General features: G+C 35.0%; 1 protein-coding gene across 1 annotated transcript; it reads left to right on the plus strand.

Moving 5' to 3' along the window:
- The first annotated feature begins 3,898 nt into the window (after positions 1-3,898).
- Positions 3,899-17,935, plus strand: LOC113112396 (protein APCDD1-like). Its single transcript, XM_026277943.1, has 5 exons — positions 3,899-4,078; positions 8,967-9,126; positions 12,149-12,668; positions 15,854-16,175; positions 17,195-17,935. Exons 1-5 carry the CDS (start codon positions 3,991-3,993, stop codon positions 17,623-17,625), a joined length of 1,521 nt encoding a protein of 506 aa, XP_026133728.1. The 5' UTR covers positions 3,899-3,990; the 3' UTR covers positions 17,626-17,935.
- The last annotated feature ends 708 nt before the right edge of the window (positions 17,936-18,643 follow it).

Consider the following 18,643-nt stretch of genomic DNA (forward strand, 5'->3'; position numbering starts at 1 on the left):
AAAAAAAGAAAATAATTTTTTTTAAAATATTTTTAGACATCAGCCATAAGAGCACAGTAACTGTTCACAATAAGACTCATGTTCTTTCAGTTTCATTGCAAGTCACTTCTCATGTTAGTCAAGGCTTCTTGCACCATGTCTATATTTTTCCATGAGCGTTTTTCTGCCTCGTCTGATGCTTGAACACGCCGTCTGTGAAGACTTTGAGAAGTGAAGAGGAGAGAGAAGGCAAACACACCTTCATCCTCAGATCTGAAGTTCTCTGATGGAGAATCCTCCTCCTCTCTCCAGGACCAGAGCACAGCCATCAGGATTAAAGGGAATACCGCGGTAAACTCCATGGTAACACAGCAGCAGTGGAAAAACCTCTGAACAGTGAGACGAATGAGAGGCACAGCTGAAACACGTGAGATAAAAAGATCATGTGCATATCATTTACCTTTTAAACATGATTCAGTAAATATGGATTGTTCTTTATGGACAGGATCTGTGAGTTACCAATGTTGATTTCCCAAAAAAACAACTACTTTGATTCATGCTTCAGTTTGTAAAAATAGACATACATTAAACATCGCTTAAACTTAGTCTTACTTAACATAAAAATGTTTTATATACTTAATAAAGCTGAACACTGAACATGAAGAGCATATTAACTTGATTGTAAAAATGCATTAGCTGCATGAAAGTTGCGGAGTTAAACAGTTATTAAACAGTAACACTTATTAGTTAACATTAGTTCATGGGTTAGTTAACTAACCGTGAGCAAAATGTGTTTAACAGCTTTTATTAATCTTTATTAATGTTAGTTAATAAAAAATGCATTGTGCATGTTAGTTTCAGTGTACTGTATTATTATTGAAATAGTATTATAGTTTTTACGTTTTGTGAATCAGTTTTTATTTTAATATTCCACTTAGAATTGAATTGAATTTTTTTGTAATTTTGTGGTGCGATTTTTTTAGTTTTTTTTTCTTTTCTTTTTTTTCTTCTCAATGACGAGTTTAAATCTTAGAATTGTTACTTTTCCCCTTATTTTTTTAAATTGTAACATTTTTTTTTTTTAGAATTCTGAGAAGAATTCTCAGTTTACATCTTGCAACTGTAGCTTTTTTTCTCAGACTTCTCAGATTTGAATTGTTACGTTTCCACCCAGAATTTAGTTTTTTTTAGTACTTTGTGTTTGTGTTTGTGTGTGTGTGTGTGTGTGTATATGAACGCAACCAAATTAATAAAACATTAAAATTTAAATAAAAACTGATATTGATAATTAGATATTTTTATAATTGTATTTTCTTAATATAATAATAATTTTATTAATATTTATTAACACTAGTTTACATTTTACATTTTATTAATTTTGTTGTGTGTTTTTTATACATCTATGTGTGTGTGTGTGTGTGTGTGTATACATTTGTGTTTTAGTTTTAGCTATTGATGTTCTACTAAAATGAGATCTTTTGCCTTAACTAACTGAAATGAATTTTTTTTTTTGTTAAATGTTAGCAGTAAACTGATAACTAACGCAGGCTGTGGTTGGATCTGTGATCATCTGAAACTGGTGTTGGTTTTGTCCCTTTAATGTCAAAGAGATTCTGCTGAACGAGGTCACACAAACACACAGAGAGAGGTCAGAGGTCAAAGTGTGTTTTGAGGACTGATTCTGGAGGGTTTGTGAAACTCTCTAACCAGGCGTTGCACTCCTGAAATCATCTCCTCTGTAAATCAGCGCAGTAAACATGATTCTGCTCGCTCTGAAAGCATCTGTCTCTGCTCGTCAGGATGGAGGAGGAATCTGGAGACTGACAGACAGAAGTGCTGCGAGTTTCTCTCAAGCTGGACTCGACTCGAGCCGTTTCTCAGGATGTGGTTTTCCAGAAAACATTCGGCTCGAACAATAGAGACAGGAAAAGTGAACTACAGCGATTCAAAGCAGCGGATCGGTATGAAGTCACCGCTTTAGAGGCTTCGCCAACATCTCTGTTTCCACACATTCACAGCTGCCAGCGGGCGAGAGACAGACACACAGACTGAGAGAGTGAGACAGAGAGAGAGAGAGAGACACTCCCACACAAATCCTGTCTGACTGAAGCCAAACCACAAGATTAAAGTGCTTTGAACTGAGAGAGACTCAAGCCAGTCAGTGTGTTAAAGCTTGCCTTGTTTTGCTTTTTCTGTGACACCATTGCTTTCAGTTGCAGCATTTACAGAGTTTTCTCAATCTTACAAAGACATGTTTTACTCTGTATATAGCATGTGGATTCACTTTAACACAACCAGTGCACGATGAAGTCAGTGAATGCATTTCTTAAAGGGACAGTTCACTGCTTTATTGGCATGACAAATATTTTTGGCATTTGTTTTGGCAAAGCGATTGCAGCATTGCATGCAATTAAAATAAGAGCAAACTGAAAATAGTGCACAGCAACGTAATATGCATTAAGAAAAAAAATACAGTGTAGAAGACAGAAATAATAAAATGAAATCAAAGAGAAGAAAGATACAATTCACAATTTTACTGAAAGATAAAAAGAAGTGAGTGCTGTAAGTCTTTTGATAGTGTTTTAAACTGCTCAGACATGGCGTTTTGGGGAAGATGGAAAGTCATGGGTTTGCAACAACATTAGAGTGAGAAAGTGATGACAAAAGTGTCTTTTTGAGGAGGGACGTCTCCTTTAATGAACAGTGTCTCTGTCTCCATCTGCCTCAGAGCTAAAGTGAATCCACATGGTGTTTCGACAGCAAACCTTCACTCACAGCTCTTGTAAAGTCTTTGTAAAATGCTGCATCTGACAGACAAGGGTCTTCATTCGAGAGAAATGGAAATGCTGTGATCATATTTACATTCATGCATTTGGCAGATGATTTTATCCAAAGAGACGTGTATTGCATTGAAGCATGCGTTTGATCAGTTCATGCGTTCCTTGGAAATCGAACCCAAGACCTTGATGTTGCTAGCGGCATGATCTACTGCTTGAGCTACAGGAACGCGTTTAGATTTTATTACTGATAAATCATTGCTTTAAACTGATTTCATCCATGAAGACTGATTGCACAATGTTGGCAGGTTTGTATGTGTGTGTGTGTGTGTGTGTGTGTGTGTGTAATTGGCTAACCTAAGCAATACAGAATGATGATATATGTCAGAAAGCAAGGAAATAATCTTTTTTTTAAAATTACAATTTTCGCAGCTTTCTTATGAGATGACTCAGAAATCATAGAAATGTAGAAATCTTCAAGTAAAAGGTTAAAAAAAGGCTTATTCCTACTAAATTTGTGTATTATAATATATATGAACTGTATATAAATCTATATCAGTGTTAATTTAGAATTTTTATGATATTATACTTTTAATATTTTGGATCAGTTTTTATTTTTTATTATTATTAGGATTAACCCCTTGAGATATAATATCTCGTTTTCAAGAATAATAAAAAAATTCTAGTCATTGTGTTGTCACACACACACACACACACACACACATATTTACCTTTTTAGTGGATAGATGTTAATGGAAATAAAAATAACATGAAAAGTAAAAATTAAATAAGTTCCACTATTTGTATGTGTGTGTGGGGGGGGGGGGGGACTTGTATTTAAAAAGTGTCCTCGACAAAAAGTTGCAAGTTGGGACAGGAAGAATTAAATCGTTCTAAGATCAGGATCTGTTTGATGTGGTCTGGATTTGAGATTCCTAATGAAAATCAGCTCTGAGTCCAAACCTCCCTCTCTCTCTCTCCCTCCCTCTCTCTCCCTCTCTCTGTCTCCCTCTCTCTCTCTCCCTCCCTCTCTCTCTCTCTCTCCTCCTGCTCTCATATGAAGCGCTGCTGCTGCTGGAGCGCGAGTGTTTCAGATGTTTCTCCTCGCGCGTCGTGCGCGTCTCCAGTGCGTGTGCGTGTGCGCGCAGCGCGCGGCGGGTCGCGTGGATGTTCTCGGACTACAATCTTAAAGTTCTGGATAAAAGAGAGACTTCATGTGTGATTAATCTGAGGAATGAAGCTACTGCGGGAAAACCGCTCGCATTCCGCGGGAATAATGGCTGTGTGTGTCCTGATGATGATGATGATGATGATAGTGTTTGGTGAGTGTTTTCATTCCTCTCCTGTTTAGTGTTAGAGATTGAATAAGAATACGAAAATAGAATAGAAATGTTAAAATACTAGCAAAAATATCTTTGGTATTGTGCAGCCCCCCCAAAAAATACTTTACTATTTCCTAAGAAAAAAGATTATAAACGTTTATATTGGTAACAAATGCAACTTTAAACAAGTTGTAGTTATCACTTTAACTTATTCAATATGTACTAACTTAAAAGTATACTACATTATTGTTTTAACTCAACTTTGGGTCAAAACACCAACTTTTGGGTTAAAAATTAAATGAATTATTTTATTTTATTAGTGATCATCAACAGCAGGAGACCCGAAACATTTGTCAAAACACTTCAATAAAATACAATGCAAATTGTAGGTAATTGAGTTGAGTTTTATGGACATTAATTAATGCAATCTTAATGAAAACAATGCCTCCTGGGATTGATTTTAAGGGTCTTTTCCATGCTTCATGTTAGTGTCTCTAGTCTCAAAAAGAATGCAATGAAACATGAAAATGTTGCATGACTTCTGGGGATCATTGTAAATATATGGCGCATTTTTGCCACTTCTGTTTCTTTTCTAGCCCTCTTAGATGAAGTGGGAAGAACAGAGATTGAGCTAGGAGGAATATAATCACTTAAAAAGCTGTTTCTTTGGTCTGAAGATCACATAAAGTCTCGCTGGACTACATCTGACCCGTTTCATCAGCTGGAAACGCTTGGCAGCCGCTTCAAACAGAGCCCAGAGATAAAAAAGATATTTTCATCCGTGCTTTATTCTCTCCAGTGTGTTTAAGAGAATCTAACGTTTAATTAAGTGGTGCATTATAGCAGCCGTAAAAGCCTGCGTCGGGCCAGATTAGAGCCTGCTGTACATTTATAGAGGAAAAAACCTCAGGATGGGGTCATAGACGAGCCAGAACATTACACTCGACCAGAACCACACTTTATCACATACAGAGAATGTGCAGAACATCTTAAAGGGACAGTTCACCCAAAACATATATTATAAACTCAAACCCCCAAAATCTCTTTTTATGTCCATCTAATAAAAGTCAATGGGGTCCAATATCAAATACTCTTCTGTGTTTCACAAAAGAAAGTCAGTCAAGGTTTGAATGACACGATGATGGGTAAATGATGACAGAATGATCTTTTTAAACGAACTGTCTCTTTAATAAAACTAAACGAACTTGCATTTATTATTTAGCAGATGCTTTTAACCAAACGAATCCTCAGGTACTTTCTGACGTCACAGATGAACAGGATGAGAAACATCCTGAAACTACGAGACAGTTTAGATCGTCTTCCTAAACAGCAGCAGGAATTGACATAAAATATGTTTTTGGTACCTAAAGATTTTATAACATCATGTGTGAAAAATAAATAATAAAAGTAATAAAAAAGTGTGATATGACCCCTTTAAGATAACATTACATAAACTACAAGAGTTAAGATCAGTTTTGTGCATATAGTTTTATATATTTAAATATATATTTATTTATTTATTTATATAAACATAAAAAAATCCAAATATAAATGTATATAAACATAAACTTATATTCATTTATATTCAAATAATCAAGTTAATTTTATATATAAATAAATAAATATATATAAATAAATATATATAAATATATATATTAATTTTTTTTTTTATGTCTTAAATGTGTCTGAGGTATGTATTTCTTTTTAATAGCAATATTTCTCTCCAGGAATTGATTTTTAGGATAATTTTATGCTTTATATTTGTTACAAAGTGTTTGTAAATTATAAAATGTTATAACATTATCTCGGGAAAATAATAAATGTAAAAAAGGTGTGATTTGATCCCTTTAAGATGACATAATGCTGTTTGAAACAGTAAGTCCAGTTAATTATATTCTGTCTTACACATGTTGTCTTGTGTTATGCAACAACAGTGTCTTATCATTAACTATTTAATTGTCTAAAATCTGGGGAAAATACATACAAAAAGTAAAAAAGCAAAGATCTTCAGGCTGCTAGAGAGAAAATAAGCATTGAGCTCGGAGCCCATTCTTCTTCTCTAAATGCATGTGCTGTAATCTCATGTCCCGATCTATTCTTATCCACAGCAAACCCCTTTCTTCCATTGAATCATGCGTCCATTAAAACGTCTACAAGCTCATAAACTTGTACATATAATCAGAATTAACGAGAGGGCCGTTAGAGCGGCTCTCCGGAAGAAGCGTGTGGTGGAGCGCTTTGAGATGGAGTGCTGTTGTCGTCTGTATCCGGAGCGCTGTGTGTTTGAGCTTTACCTCAGCAGCTGGAAATGTTCTCGCGGTCGGGTCTCCAGAGCGCTGTGGACGCTTTGATTGAGATACAGTAGAAAAACAGCACTGGGAACCAAACACACTTGATGTTCGGCTTCAGCATTAACATCAGGTCATTGATCCATAACTGAATACTTTAAATCCATAACTAGTTATAGTTATGTTCTAGACTTCAGAAGAACAAATTAAGTGAATTTATGAAAAGGTTCCAAAAGGATGCATCTGATAACAAAAACAGTAAAAATAGCGAAATATTATTCTAATGTAAAACATCTGTTTTCTGTGTGAATATCTGTTGAAGTGTAATTTATTTCTGTGATGCTCCGCTGTATTTTCAGCATCATTCCTCCAGTCTTCAGTGTCACATGATCTTCAGAAATCATGAAAATATGATGATTTACTGCTCAAGAAACATTTCTGATTATTATCAATGTTGAAAACAGTTGTGCTGCTCAATATTTTTGTGTTATAAATGTCTTTACTGCCATTTTTGATCCATTTAATACAGCCTCGCAGCATAAAAGTATTAATTTCTTTCGAGAAGCATTAGTGTGTATGCCATTTATTCATTTAGCTAGTAGAGAATAATTCACAAAACAGATAGAGTGGTTTAAAGACACATCAAACCAGATGACAGAGGTTTAGTAACTTGAGAAGAACTTGAACCTTCTCTAGATGAGTTTAACTGTAATGATGCTGAAAATTCAGCTTTGATCACAAAAATAAATTACAGTTTACAATATATTCACACCGAAAACAGCTTTTTAAAACTATAATATTTTTTCACAATATTACTGTTTTTTCTGTATTTTTGAGAAAATAAATGCAGAACTGGTGAGCAGAAATTTTTGAATGCTAGTGTACAGTGTGTGTCAGAGAGATAGAGAGAGAGAGACACATAGAGAGAGAGAGAGAGAGAGAGAGAGACTCTTGATATGATTGCAGCACTGAAGCGTTCCTAATGTTTCCAGCTGGTCCAGCTGGAGTTTCCCTGGGGAACACAGTGTTGCTTTATGATCTGTAAAAAGAAACACGGCTGAACATTCTTACAAATAAAGCTTTTTCATTGGAATCGATGGTTTCGCAAAGAACTGTTAACAGAACCGTTGCTGTGGAATCCAGAGCTGCAGCCTCAGGCACCGAAATACTTTCATTTCCGAGGTTTCACTGCTCAGATTCTCCAGCTCTTGGAGGTTTTTCTGATTTCATCTGGCGGCCTCTTGATCGCCGGCCAGAAATGTGTTTGCTGTTATCCAGCCATCAGCTTTATTTGCTCCAAGTGTCATTATGTGAAATCTGAAAATGAATTATAATAGCTGATCTCAGTCCAGCAGCGGCTCGTTCCCACATTCATTAAAGCGCTTTATATCCTCGAATGTTCATCCGTCTGTCTCTGCGCCACTTCATTCTGCAGTTATTTTTAGCATTGATTTTGAATAGTGATCATGTGATCTAAACATTGTGTAGGAATCTTTACAAACAGGGATCACTGCATGCATGTTTACTTTTGACATTCATATGTATATTTATTTTTGTGAATGAACCCCTTTATAAATTATTTCAATGCTAACATAAACTGCTATTACTCAGCTATACAGTTGGACAGTTACTTTCATTCATTTAAAGGTCATTTAAGTCTTATTTTCCTGGTTATTTACTTATTTGGCTTAAAAAGCCATACTCCTTGGTGATCCATATAATGCAAGTCAATGTCTACCACTGCTTTCAGAGTCAAAAAAGCATATATAGGCAACACAAAATGAATCCCTGTGACTCCTGACAATATATCAAGGTCTTATGAAGAGAAACGATCAGTCTGTGCAAGAAACTGAACAGGCGAACATTGAAATACGATTCTTTTCTCTGAACTGATTCTTTCGGACAGTTAGATTCAATGAATTGGTTCATTTCACTAGTTCGTTTACATAATCACACAGTGACATCATTGTATATGCAATTATATTATTAAAGTACCCAATAATGATGTGAAACATGGATGTTTTATGTGTCTAAAGCACTTAAAGTGAATAAACCTATATGCATCAGCTCACCTTCATACATAAACAACGAGAAACAATAAAAACGATAATTTGACCCCTTCACATGATTCAGTCCGATTCGATGAACTGGTTCAACTAGTTCACTAAACGAATCAGTTCAAAAGAATGATTTGTTCGTGAACCGGACATCACTGGATCTGGATTACAGTTAATACTGCTGTAAATAATGTTCAGTTTCTTGCACAGACTGATCGTTTCTCTTCATAAGACCTCGATATATCATCAGGAGCCACGAGGATTAATTTGTGTGTTGCTTGTATATACTTTTTTGACTCTCAAAGAGCCAGCAGTCATCGATTTTCATTACATGAATCACAGAAGAGCACGGTTTCGGCTAAAAAACTTAGCTATCCCTTTAAAGTGTTGATAGAGTTTTTCTTAGGTGTTTCAAGTGCTAGGTAATTTTCTGAGAAAGATTTTGCTCTACCAGCTTTACAGTGTTGGACTGGGGTACATTTTCAGGTCATATTACTTCAGTGTTTTGGTCTGCATGAGGTGAGCTGTGCTTGATCTCATCAGGTTGTGTGAAGGGCTTGTCTCCTCGTCTGGCTCTAGAGAAGAGTCTCGTCTGGCCGTCCACAGACACACAGTGTCTCCACATGCTGAAACACCTGCACAATGGGGCCCGCATCACTGTCCAGATGCCACCCAACATCCAGGGACACTGGGTCTCCACCAGGTGAGAGAGAGAGACAGAGAGATTCCCTTTCAGTCTGCAATCTCGAAGTCAAGTCGGTGACTGACTAACTGGGATATCGCTTTGATAGACCAATCTACTTCAATTGTAAACTAAACGACCCAATGCACATTGGGATGCAATAATTTTATCCAGCTGCCGCTGATCACAGCGTGAGTATAATAAGGCAACAGACCTTCCACGCCACAGACCTTCTCTGCAGTTTGCATTCGAAGGACGGGCATATCAGTACAAGGTCCTGCCCTTCTGGCTGTCCTTGTCTCCAAGTGAGACAAGGATCCCTCCACCACTGGCTGTGGGGGGCCACGTCCAATAGGCATGCAGTCTCAGGGGGTTTGGACGGGAACGCAGCTGCATTGGCCATCAATTGCCTAGAGTTGTTAGCAGTACGCTTTCCTCTGAACTGCCTCAAAGGTTGCTTACGAGGCAAACACGTGCTGGTCCATATTGGCCCACTCGGACCTGGTTGCCCGAACTAGTGTTCCTCGTTAGGGGTGCTCCGATCACGATCGGCCGATCGTTAATGCGCATCTCATCAGTAAAGCCGGTTCTCTAATCAGCGGTTAATTCCATCAAGTGCGTGATTTCACATAGAGCAGCTGTTACTACACAGAGTAATCCCAGGTAATCCTGAACCCTGGAGACTCCCAGGTAATCCTGAAGCCCCGGCCCGGCTATGTGCCCAAGGTTCCCAACATACCCTTCAAAGACTAAGTGGTGAACCTGCAAGCGCTGACCCTGGAGGAGGCAGACCCAGCTCTGGTTTTGCTCTGTCCCATCCAAGCGTTGAGATGCTACGTAGACCAGACACAAAGCTTCAGGACCTGAGACCAGCTCTTTGTCTGTTACGGAGGCCGGCAGAAGGGGAATGCCATCTCTAAGCAGAGGATGGCCCACTGGATTGTGGATGCCATAACCCTGACCTATCAGGCACAGGGTGTGCCCTGCCCGCTCAGGTTATGAGCTCACTCAACTAGAAGTGTTGCATCCTCCTGGGCGCTGGCTCATGGCGCCTCGCTGACAGATATTTGTAGAGCTGCGGGCTGGGCAACCCCTAACACATCCGCTAGGTTCTATAGCCTTCGTGTAGAGCCGGTATCCTCCTGTGTTCTCACCTCAAATGGGTAGTGGCACCGAAAGGCCCTGGTTAGTGTCAGCTTGCTAAAACTGCTCCAGAGTGTCTGCACTGTAGACCCTGTTGAGAGCCTCCATCGATCCAGGCAGCTGGACGTGGCAGAATGTCTGGCGCCAGGCCTTCATGATGAATCTGTGAGAACCATGGAAGGCTGGGTTCCATATTGAGGACCTAAGCGGTACTCGTATAGGTATAGTCCACGGTATAGCCTTAGAGCCCATGTTTCCCCGGCAGACTTCTGCATTCCCAATTTCTCCATATACACTTAAACGTATGCTATATGTGTATTTGCTTTTGAAAACTCCTTCGGGAAGGATGCAGCATCCCTGTTCTAAGTGTAACAGGTACGTTTTCCCAGTGTTATCCAATCTCACCCAGTGAGGTAGTGCTTTGACAATGTTGAGTGGAAATACTTGTTCCGAGCCCCACCCTACACCTGACAGGCGCAGATGGCTCACACAGGACACTGGAAGGGGCGGCATCCATGGCGCTTTGGTAGGGGTCCCAATTAGCTGGTCACCAACATGAAGTATAGAGTGACCGACTGAAAGGGAACGTCTCGGTTACATATAGTAACCCTCGTTCCCTGATGGAGGGAACGGAGACGTCACATCCCGTCGTAATGGTTGCTGTACTGCCGCTGAGCTACCGGGTCTCCGGCTCGGCTTCGAAGCGAAACCTGTTATGCATTGCACCTGCTGCCTTCTTATACTCACGCTGTGATCAGCGACAGCTGGATGCTGTCATTGCATGCCAATGTGCATTGGCTCGTTTAGTTTACAATCGAAGTAGATTGGTCTATCAAAGCGATATCCCAATTAGTCGATCACCGACATGATGTCTCCATTCCCTCCTTCAGGGAACGAGGGTTACCATATGTAACCGAGACGTTTCCACTCATCAAAAAGTAAATTTCTTTAAAGCAGGGAGAAAGCCATATGGGTATGCAATGAGAGTGAAATATTATGTATTTATATTATAAAATAATATATTACTTGAAGTTATTATTTTATATATTTTTCATTATTGGATAAAATATTATTTAGTATTATTTAATAGAATTGTTTTTTTAAGTACATATTATTTAATCAATTATTTATTGTTTTATAGATCTTATTAAATTTAATTAAATTTAATTATTTTGTTTGTTTGCTAAAACAATTTTTATATTGGTGAGTTAATTATGACTGATTTTTGTTATGTCTGTTTTGGTTAAATAATTTTTATGTTTAATTATATGTTAAATTATGTTTAATTTACAAATGTATTTAATATTTACTTCTTATTTTATAAAATGTTATTTAATACTATTTAATATTATCCTTGTTTATTGTTTTATAAATGTAATTTAATATTTGTATTTTTTATTATCAATTATTATTTCATACTATTTAATATCTTTTGTTTAGTGTTTTATAAATATGATTTTATATTTTAATTATAACATTTTGGCTTACTTAATATTATCCATATTTATTGTTTTATTTAATATTTTAGCTAAATATTTGGTGAGTTGGACTGGTTTGTGGTTTGCAATGAAAAATGTATTATTTAATATTTGTAATAATTTCTTTTATATTATTGAATAGTATTCTTGTTTATTGTTTAATACATTTTATTTAATACTTTTAGTATTTTATAAATTATTATTTAATACTTTTTAATAATATCTTTGATTTTTTATTATTTATTATAAATTATAAAATATTATTTTGGCATTACTTAATATTATCGCTATTTATAGTATATTTTTTTAATATTTTATCTAGATATTTGGTGAGTGAATGATGGCTGACTTTTGTTTTGGAGTGAATTATTCCTTGAAGAAGCGTGTGTTATATGTGACTTGTCTCTGTTCTCTCGTGCCAGCTGTGAGGTTCGTCCCGGTCCAGAGTTCATCACTCGCTCGTACCGTTTCTTTCACAACAACACCTTTCAGGCTCATCAGTTCTACTACTCAGACAACCAGTGCACGGTGCCGAGCTACACGCTGCTGATCCGGGGCCGTGTGCGTCTAAGGCAGGCGTCCTGGATTGTCCGAGGCGGCACCGAGGCCGACTATCAGATCCACGGCATGCGTCTGGTGTGTCACTCGGCGTCCGTGGCCCGAGAACTTTCTCAGCGGCTGAAGCACAGCTGCAGGGACCCGGGCTCCTGGCTGCCGAACATCAGCTACGAGCTGTGGAGCGACGAGGGCGACTCCGGCTGCATCTGTGCTCTGAACGTCTCCATGCACGAGCTGCAGCTGCTGCGGCTGGAGAAGCAATACCTGCATCACAGTCTGGATCAGCTGATGGAGGAGCTGTACCTGGGAGACATTCACACCGACACAGCACAGAGGATGTTTTACAGACCCTCCAGCTACCAGCCGGCACTGCAGAATACACAGGTGAGAGCTTCAGCAGCCATTCAAACGATTCAGACCCCAGACGGCCTGCTGTGAGACAGTTCTATGGGTCTCTGAATGACAGACGCTGATGAAAGCGCCTAGAAAAATTCTTCCATTACCTAAAGATAATAAATAAAAATGAACGGTCCATTTTTCTGTGGCATTACTGCGAAAAACCCAATTTTGTTATTTATTATTGTTTAATATTATATATTATTTTTGTTATGTATGTAATTTAATATAAGCGTTATTTATTATTGTATAAAATATTTAATAGTATTATAAGTATTATTATTAGTATCTATTATTCATTATATTATTTAAAATGTTTGTTTATTATTGTATAAAATATATATTTTTATAATTATTATATTATTTTATAGTTAAGTAATGTTAGTCATATTTATTATTATTAGATATAATATATAATGTTATTAATAATAATATATGTTTTTTTTATTTTATAAAATATTATTTAAAATTATTATGATTTTATTTAAAATGTTAGTAATTTTATTATGTTTTTTGTCATTTTTATTAGTATAGTATAAAGGTTATTATTTATTAATTAGTTTAGTGCTTCAACTTTAAAGTATTATTTTTAATATAGGTATTCTTTATTATTGTAAAAAATATTTATTATTATTTTATATATAAAAAATTTATTTCAGTAATATTTTTGTCATATAAAATATTTAATATTGTTATTTATTATTTTATAAATATTATTTAATATTTTTAGTTTTTGTTTTATAAAATATAATGTAATATTATTATTATTATTTATTATTTTATGAAATATTACTTAATTGATTTTATGTTAACATTTAGTTATTTTTGTAATTTTTGTTAGTTTTGGTGTTTTTAAATAGTATATTTATATTAGTGTTATTTATATTCATTAAGATTTACTAGAAATTTTTAATTATTAGTTTTAGTTTATTTAGTTTGTTATTTTAGCACTTCAACTTTAATATATCATTTTTCATATTAGAATTATTATTGTATACATTTATAATAATAATAATTATTATTATCAATATTATTAATATTATATTGTTTTATAATTATTAAACATTAGTAATATTTATCAACTTTTGCGGTGCTTTTGTCATTTTTATTAGTTTTCATGTTTTCAAATAGTATATAGATTTTTATTTATTAATTTTAGTTATTTTAGTGCTTTAACTTTCATGTATTGTTTTTTATATAATTATTATTTATTATTGTAAAAAATATGTATTATCTTATAATCATTTAATATTAGTAATATTTTTGTCATATAAAATATTTAATATTAATATTTATAATTGTATAAATATTTAATATTTTTAGTTGTTTTTAATAAAATAAAATATAATTATCATAATTTATTATTTTATGAAATATTTGTATTTTATTAAAATTTTTGTAATTTTAGGGTTAGGTAATTTTTTAGGTAATTTTAATGGTGTTTTAAAATAGTGTATTTTGCTAGAGTGTTATTTATATTCATTCATTTGTATTATACATTTTTATTTATTAGTTTTATTTAGTTTGTTATTTAAATACTTCAGCTTTAATATAATATTTATTATTGTATAAATTAATACTATAATAATTATTATCAATATTATTAGTATTATATTATTTTCATTAGTAATATTTATTACCATGTAAATCATTTAATGTCATTATTATTTATTATTTTGTAAATATTTGTATAATTTTATTAATAATGTCATTTTTTTTATTTTTCGTGTTTTCAAATAGTATATGCGTAGATTTTTATGTAAAAAAAAAAAAAAAAAAAAGTTTTAGGCTTAATTCGTTTTAATTATTTTAGTATGCCAAATGAGAAATCTTGCCTGGACAGCTAACTGAAAAAAATTAAAAATAAATAAATAAATAAAATAAAATAAAAAGAATAATTAAAAAAAATAAATAAATAAATAAATAAATTAAAAAATAATAATAATAATAAATAAATATATATATATAGAGAGAGAGAGAGAGAGAGAGAGAGAGAGAGAGAGAGATTAAAAAGAAGGTTTCTCCATCCGTTGTGTGTGGATGAGATGAGCTCTGAGGTTCTGCAGCTGCTGTGGTTATCGTCTCTGTTTATGTCTCAGACGGACCGAGGCTTTCTCTCGCACTCCGTCAGGATCTGATGTGAAATGTTTAGCTTTCTGCTCGAATGCTCTTTCATTTGGCAAAGCTTTACAGAGAGACTCGCTCTCATCTGACACCAAACAAAGCTCCTCTGGATGAAATACAGTCGCAGCACTCGGCTCAGAGTAAATATCTCTGCGATACGAGTGCTGAAGAATAGAGTCAAGAACTGATGCACAAAAGAAGAGAATCGTTTAGAAGTCGTTTAGAAGTTTAGATGAATGTGGAAATGTGAATTTGTGATCAGAAATTATGCTGTTTGAAATCTAGACAGAACAATTGTAAATATACAATATATTAAATATATAAGAGTCTGCAATAATAGCGTTTTTTATGTTTTTGAGCGAGTCTCTTCTGCTCACCAAGGCTGCATTTATTTAATAAAAAATACTGTAAAATTGTGAAATATTATTGTAATTTAAATCAGCTGTTTTCTGTGTGAATCTGTGTTAAAGTGTAATTTATTTCTGTGATGCTCCGCTGTATTTCCAGCATCATTCCTCCAGTCTTCAGTGTCACATGATCTTCAGAATCATGAAAATATGATGATTCACTGCTCAAGAAACATTTCTGATTATTATCAATGTTGAACAATATTTTTGTAGAAACTGTGATGCATTCATTGTATTTTTCAGGATTCACAGATGAACGTTAAAAAACAGCATTTATTTTAAATAGAAATTTGTAACATTATAAATGTCTTATCTGTCACTTTTGATCATTTTAATGCTGACTAAAAGTATTATTATGATATATTATATCATTATGGATTAATGATGCTGAAATTTCAGCTGTGCATTACAGAAATAAATGACAGTTTAATAGATATTCACACAAAGAAATAATATAATATTTCAAAATTACTTTACTGTATTTTTTATTACATAAATGCAACCCTGGAAGATACTTCCAAAAACATAAAAAAAATAAATAAATCATACATTAGCATAAAACATGTTATTCATACACTTCCATTTATTTTCTGTGTGTTTTGTGTGTGTTACTAACTGAGTCTGATGTGTGTGTGTCCTCAGGTTCAGGACGTGAGCTGCGTCGTCTGTCGAATCGTCTCGCGCTCGGACGAGTTTCACCCGGCTGTCCTCCCGCCGCGGCCCGAGCTGACGGTGACCCTGAGCGGTCAGTGGGCGTCCCGCCGCTGCGAGGTCCGGCCCGAGGTCCTGTTCCTCACCAGACACTTCATCTTCCACGACGACAACCACACGTGGGAGGGTCACTACCATCACTACTCTGACCCGGCCTGCAAACACCCCACCTTCAGCCTGTTCGCCCGCGGTCACTACAGCCGCGGCCCGCGCTCCGCACGCGTCATGGGCGGCACCGAGTTTGAGTTCAGAGGTCAGAGGTCAACTCATTTAACAGCAGAACTCCTTACAGACACACAGCTTGGTTTTTTTTCTCTCATTTGTATCACTATGCAACTAACCAATTAATTAATTAATTAAAAGTCTTAAATGGTAATGGTTCTAAACATTAAAAAAATCGGTAACACTTTAGTATAGGGTCCAATTCAAACTAATAACTAGTTGCTTATTAGCAAGTCTATTATTAACATATTGGCTGTTTATTAGTGTTTATAAAGTACATATAATGCACAACATCTATAATCCTACCCAATACCCTAAACTTAACAACTACCTTATAAACTATTAATAAGCAGCAAATAAGGGGTTAATTGAGGCAAAAGTCATAGTTAATGGATAGTTAATAGTGAGAATTGGACCCTAAAATAAAGTGTGACCAAAAAATCTTAAGTTTAACTGTCCATAACGAATAAATGTATATATTTATAAATATTTATTTATATAAATATTAATATATATTTCTCAGAAAACAAAATCGTATATCGCAATGCAAAAAAAAGTAAGTTAAAGTAAGTAACTTAATAAATGATTATAAATAAATACTCATCTTAAATTGTACTGGTACTAAACATAAAGAAAAAAAAGAAAAAAAAAATATATATATATAGGTTATTTGTAGATTTTAAAAATATTATATAGATGCTTGTTTATATATATATAAAAATCGATTAAATCTTAAGACTCAACATCTTATTAAAAATATTATATTTTTCTTTAAAAAAATTATGTACAACACAGTGGGAAAAGTACAAATAAATAAAAACAGACAAAAAAAACATAAGCTTTATCTTGTTACATCAATGCAAAAAATATATGAAAAGCTAAAATCTTAATAGTTCTAAACATAAAAAAATCCTAACCTTCTGAAACATGGTATATATATATAAATGAGAAAAATTGAGTATATGATAAACTGATACTCTTAAACCTTGCTGTTTCTCTGTGTCTAACACACACACACACACATGTATCTGGTTGTGTTTGTTCCTGCAGTGAGTGAGATGCGCGTGAGGCCGATGGATCTGGCGACCGTGTCTCTGCTGAATGTGTTTAAAGGGAACAGCTGCGGAGCTCAGGGCTCGTGGCTGGTGGGCGTGGAGCAGGACGTGACTCCGACCAATGGCTGCGCAGCGCTGGGGCTCCGCCTCCCGCACACAGAGTACGAGCTCTTCCGATTGGAGCGTGACGCTGACGGCAGACTCCTGCTGTTTAACGGCCAGCGGCCCAGCGACGGCTCCAGCCCCGACCGACCCGACAGACGACCCACGTCCTACCAGACCCCGCTGGTGCAGTGCTCCGCTGGAGGTCAGAGGTCAGAGGTCAGCGCCGCGCAGCGCCTCAGCAACGGCTGCCGAGCTGGTTACCACATCGACCTGGCGACAGCTGTGCTCTGGAGTTTGGCGTTTATGGGTTTCTTGGGCTGAGAGACGCAAAAACAAACAGATGTTTGTTACCCAGAATGCACTTGACGGGGCGGGACGAATGAAAACTGCTGCACAAGAGGAACGCACTTTACTAGAAGCCCCGCCCTTTCACTCCTGACGGGACTTTACATCCTAAAACATGCCGCAAATGAGTTTCAAAGGGCAAAATCTCCCAAAAACAAAGATTCTGTCATTATTTATTTACTTTTAATGTAACAACAGTTCATGCTTAAAATTATCCTAATGCATTATGATTTCCTGGGGAATATGTATAAATATAATTTGAAAAATTATTAATTCATCAATTATATATAATTGCTATATTTTATCTATAATATATATATATATATATATATATATATATATATATATATATATATATATATATATATATATATATGTCTAAAAATAGAAAATTATGTAAATAATATAAACAATGACATTCTCTTAAAAAATCATCCAAAAAATAATAATAATAATGTTTATCTCATCCACAAAATTCTCATTAAAAGAATTTGTAAAAATAACATTTGTCTCAAATTCAAAAAACTTTTTGACAAATTGTTTCTCATTAAAAAATAAATAATTTTTATCTCATCTTATAATGCATATTGTGGCTGTCTATTTTTAATGAACAAAGTTGGATTCATTATTTTTCATGTCAGTTTTTGCCTTTATAAATGTAGGATGAAATCCATAGAATTTAGGATCAAATCAGATTTTTTTGAGACTGTCAAACTCCAAAAAAACAGATAAAACAAAGTCATAAAATGTGTTGCTTTCTTTCCTTAAATCTTTGACAGAAAATGAAAAGCTTAAATGAAGAAATGACAGAACCTTGATTTCTGGGTGTTTTTCCCTTTATGAGTGTGATGTGGATGTTCATATAAGGAGTATTTTATACACGAGTGAGTTTGAGACGATGTGAACATTTAAGGGCTGCATGGAAGGAAAGGGAAATATTATAACTGTAGATAATCACTGCTGACTTCCACAACCTTTGGTACTTACGTTTCAA

The sequence above is a fragment of the Carassius auratus genome, chromosome 2 (genome assembly GCF_003368295.1).
Source record: "Carassius auratus strain Wakin chromosome 2, ASM336829v1, whole genome shotgun sequence".
Taxonomy (NCBI): Eukaryota; Metazoa; Chordata; class Actinopteri; order Cypriniformes; family Cyprinidae; genus Carassius; species Carassius auratus.

What these genes read in the sequence shown, in the direction of transcription:
- LOC113112396 (XM_026277943.1), top strand. Translation starts at nt 3,991, where the DNA reads ATGAAGCTACTGCGGGAAAACCGCTCGCATTCCGCGGGAATAATGGCT. An exon ending in GATGATGATGATAGTGTTTG is followed by an intron (nt 4,079 to 8,966) that starts GTGAGTGTTTTC and finishes TGATCTCATCAG; the next exon opens with GTTGTGTGAAGGGCTTGTCT. An exon ending in CACCGAGTTTGAGTTCAGAG is followed by an intron (nt 16,176 to 17,194) that starts GTCAGAGGTCAA and finishes TTGTTCCTGCAG; the next exon opens with TGAGTGAGATGCGCGTGAGG.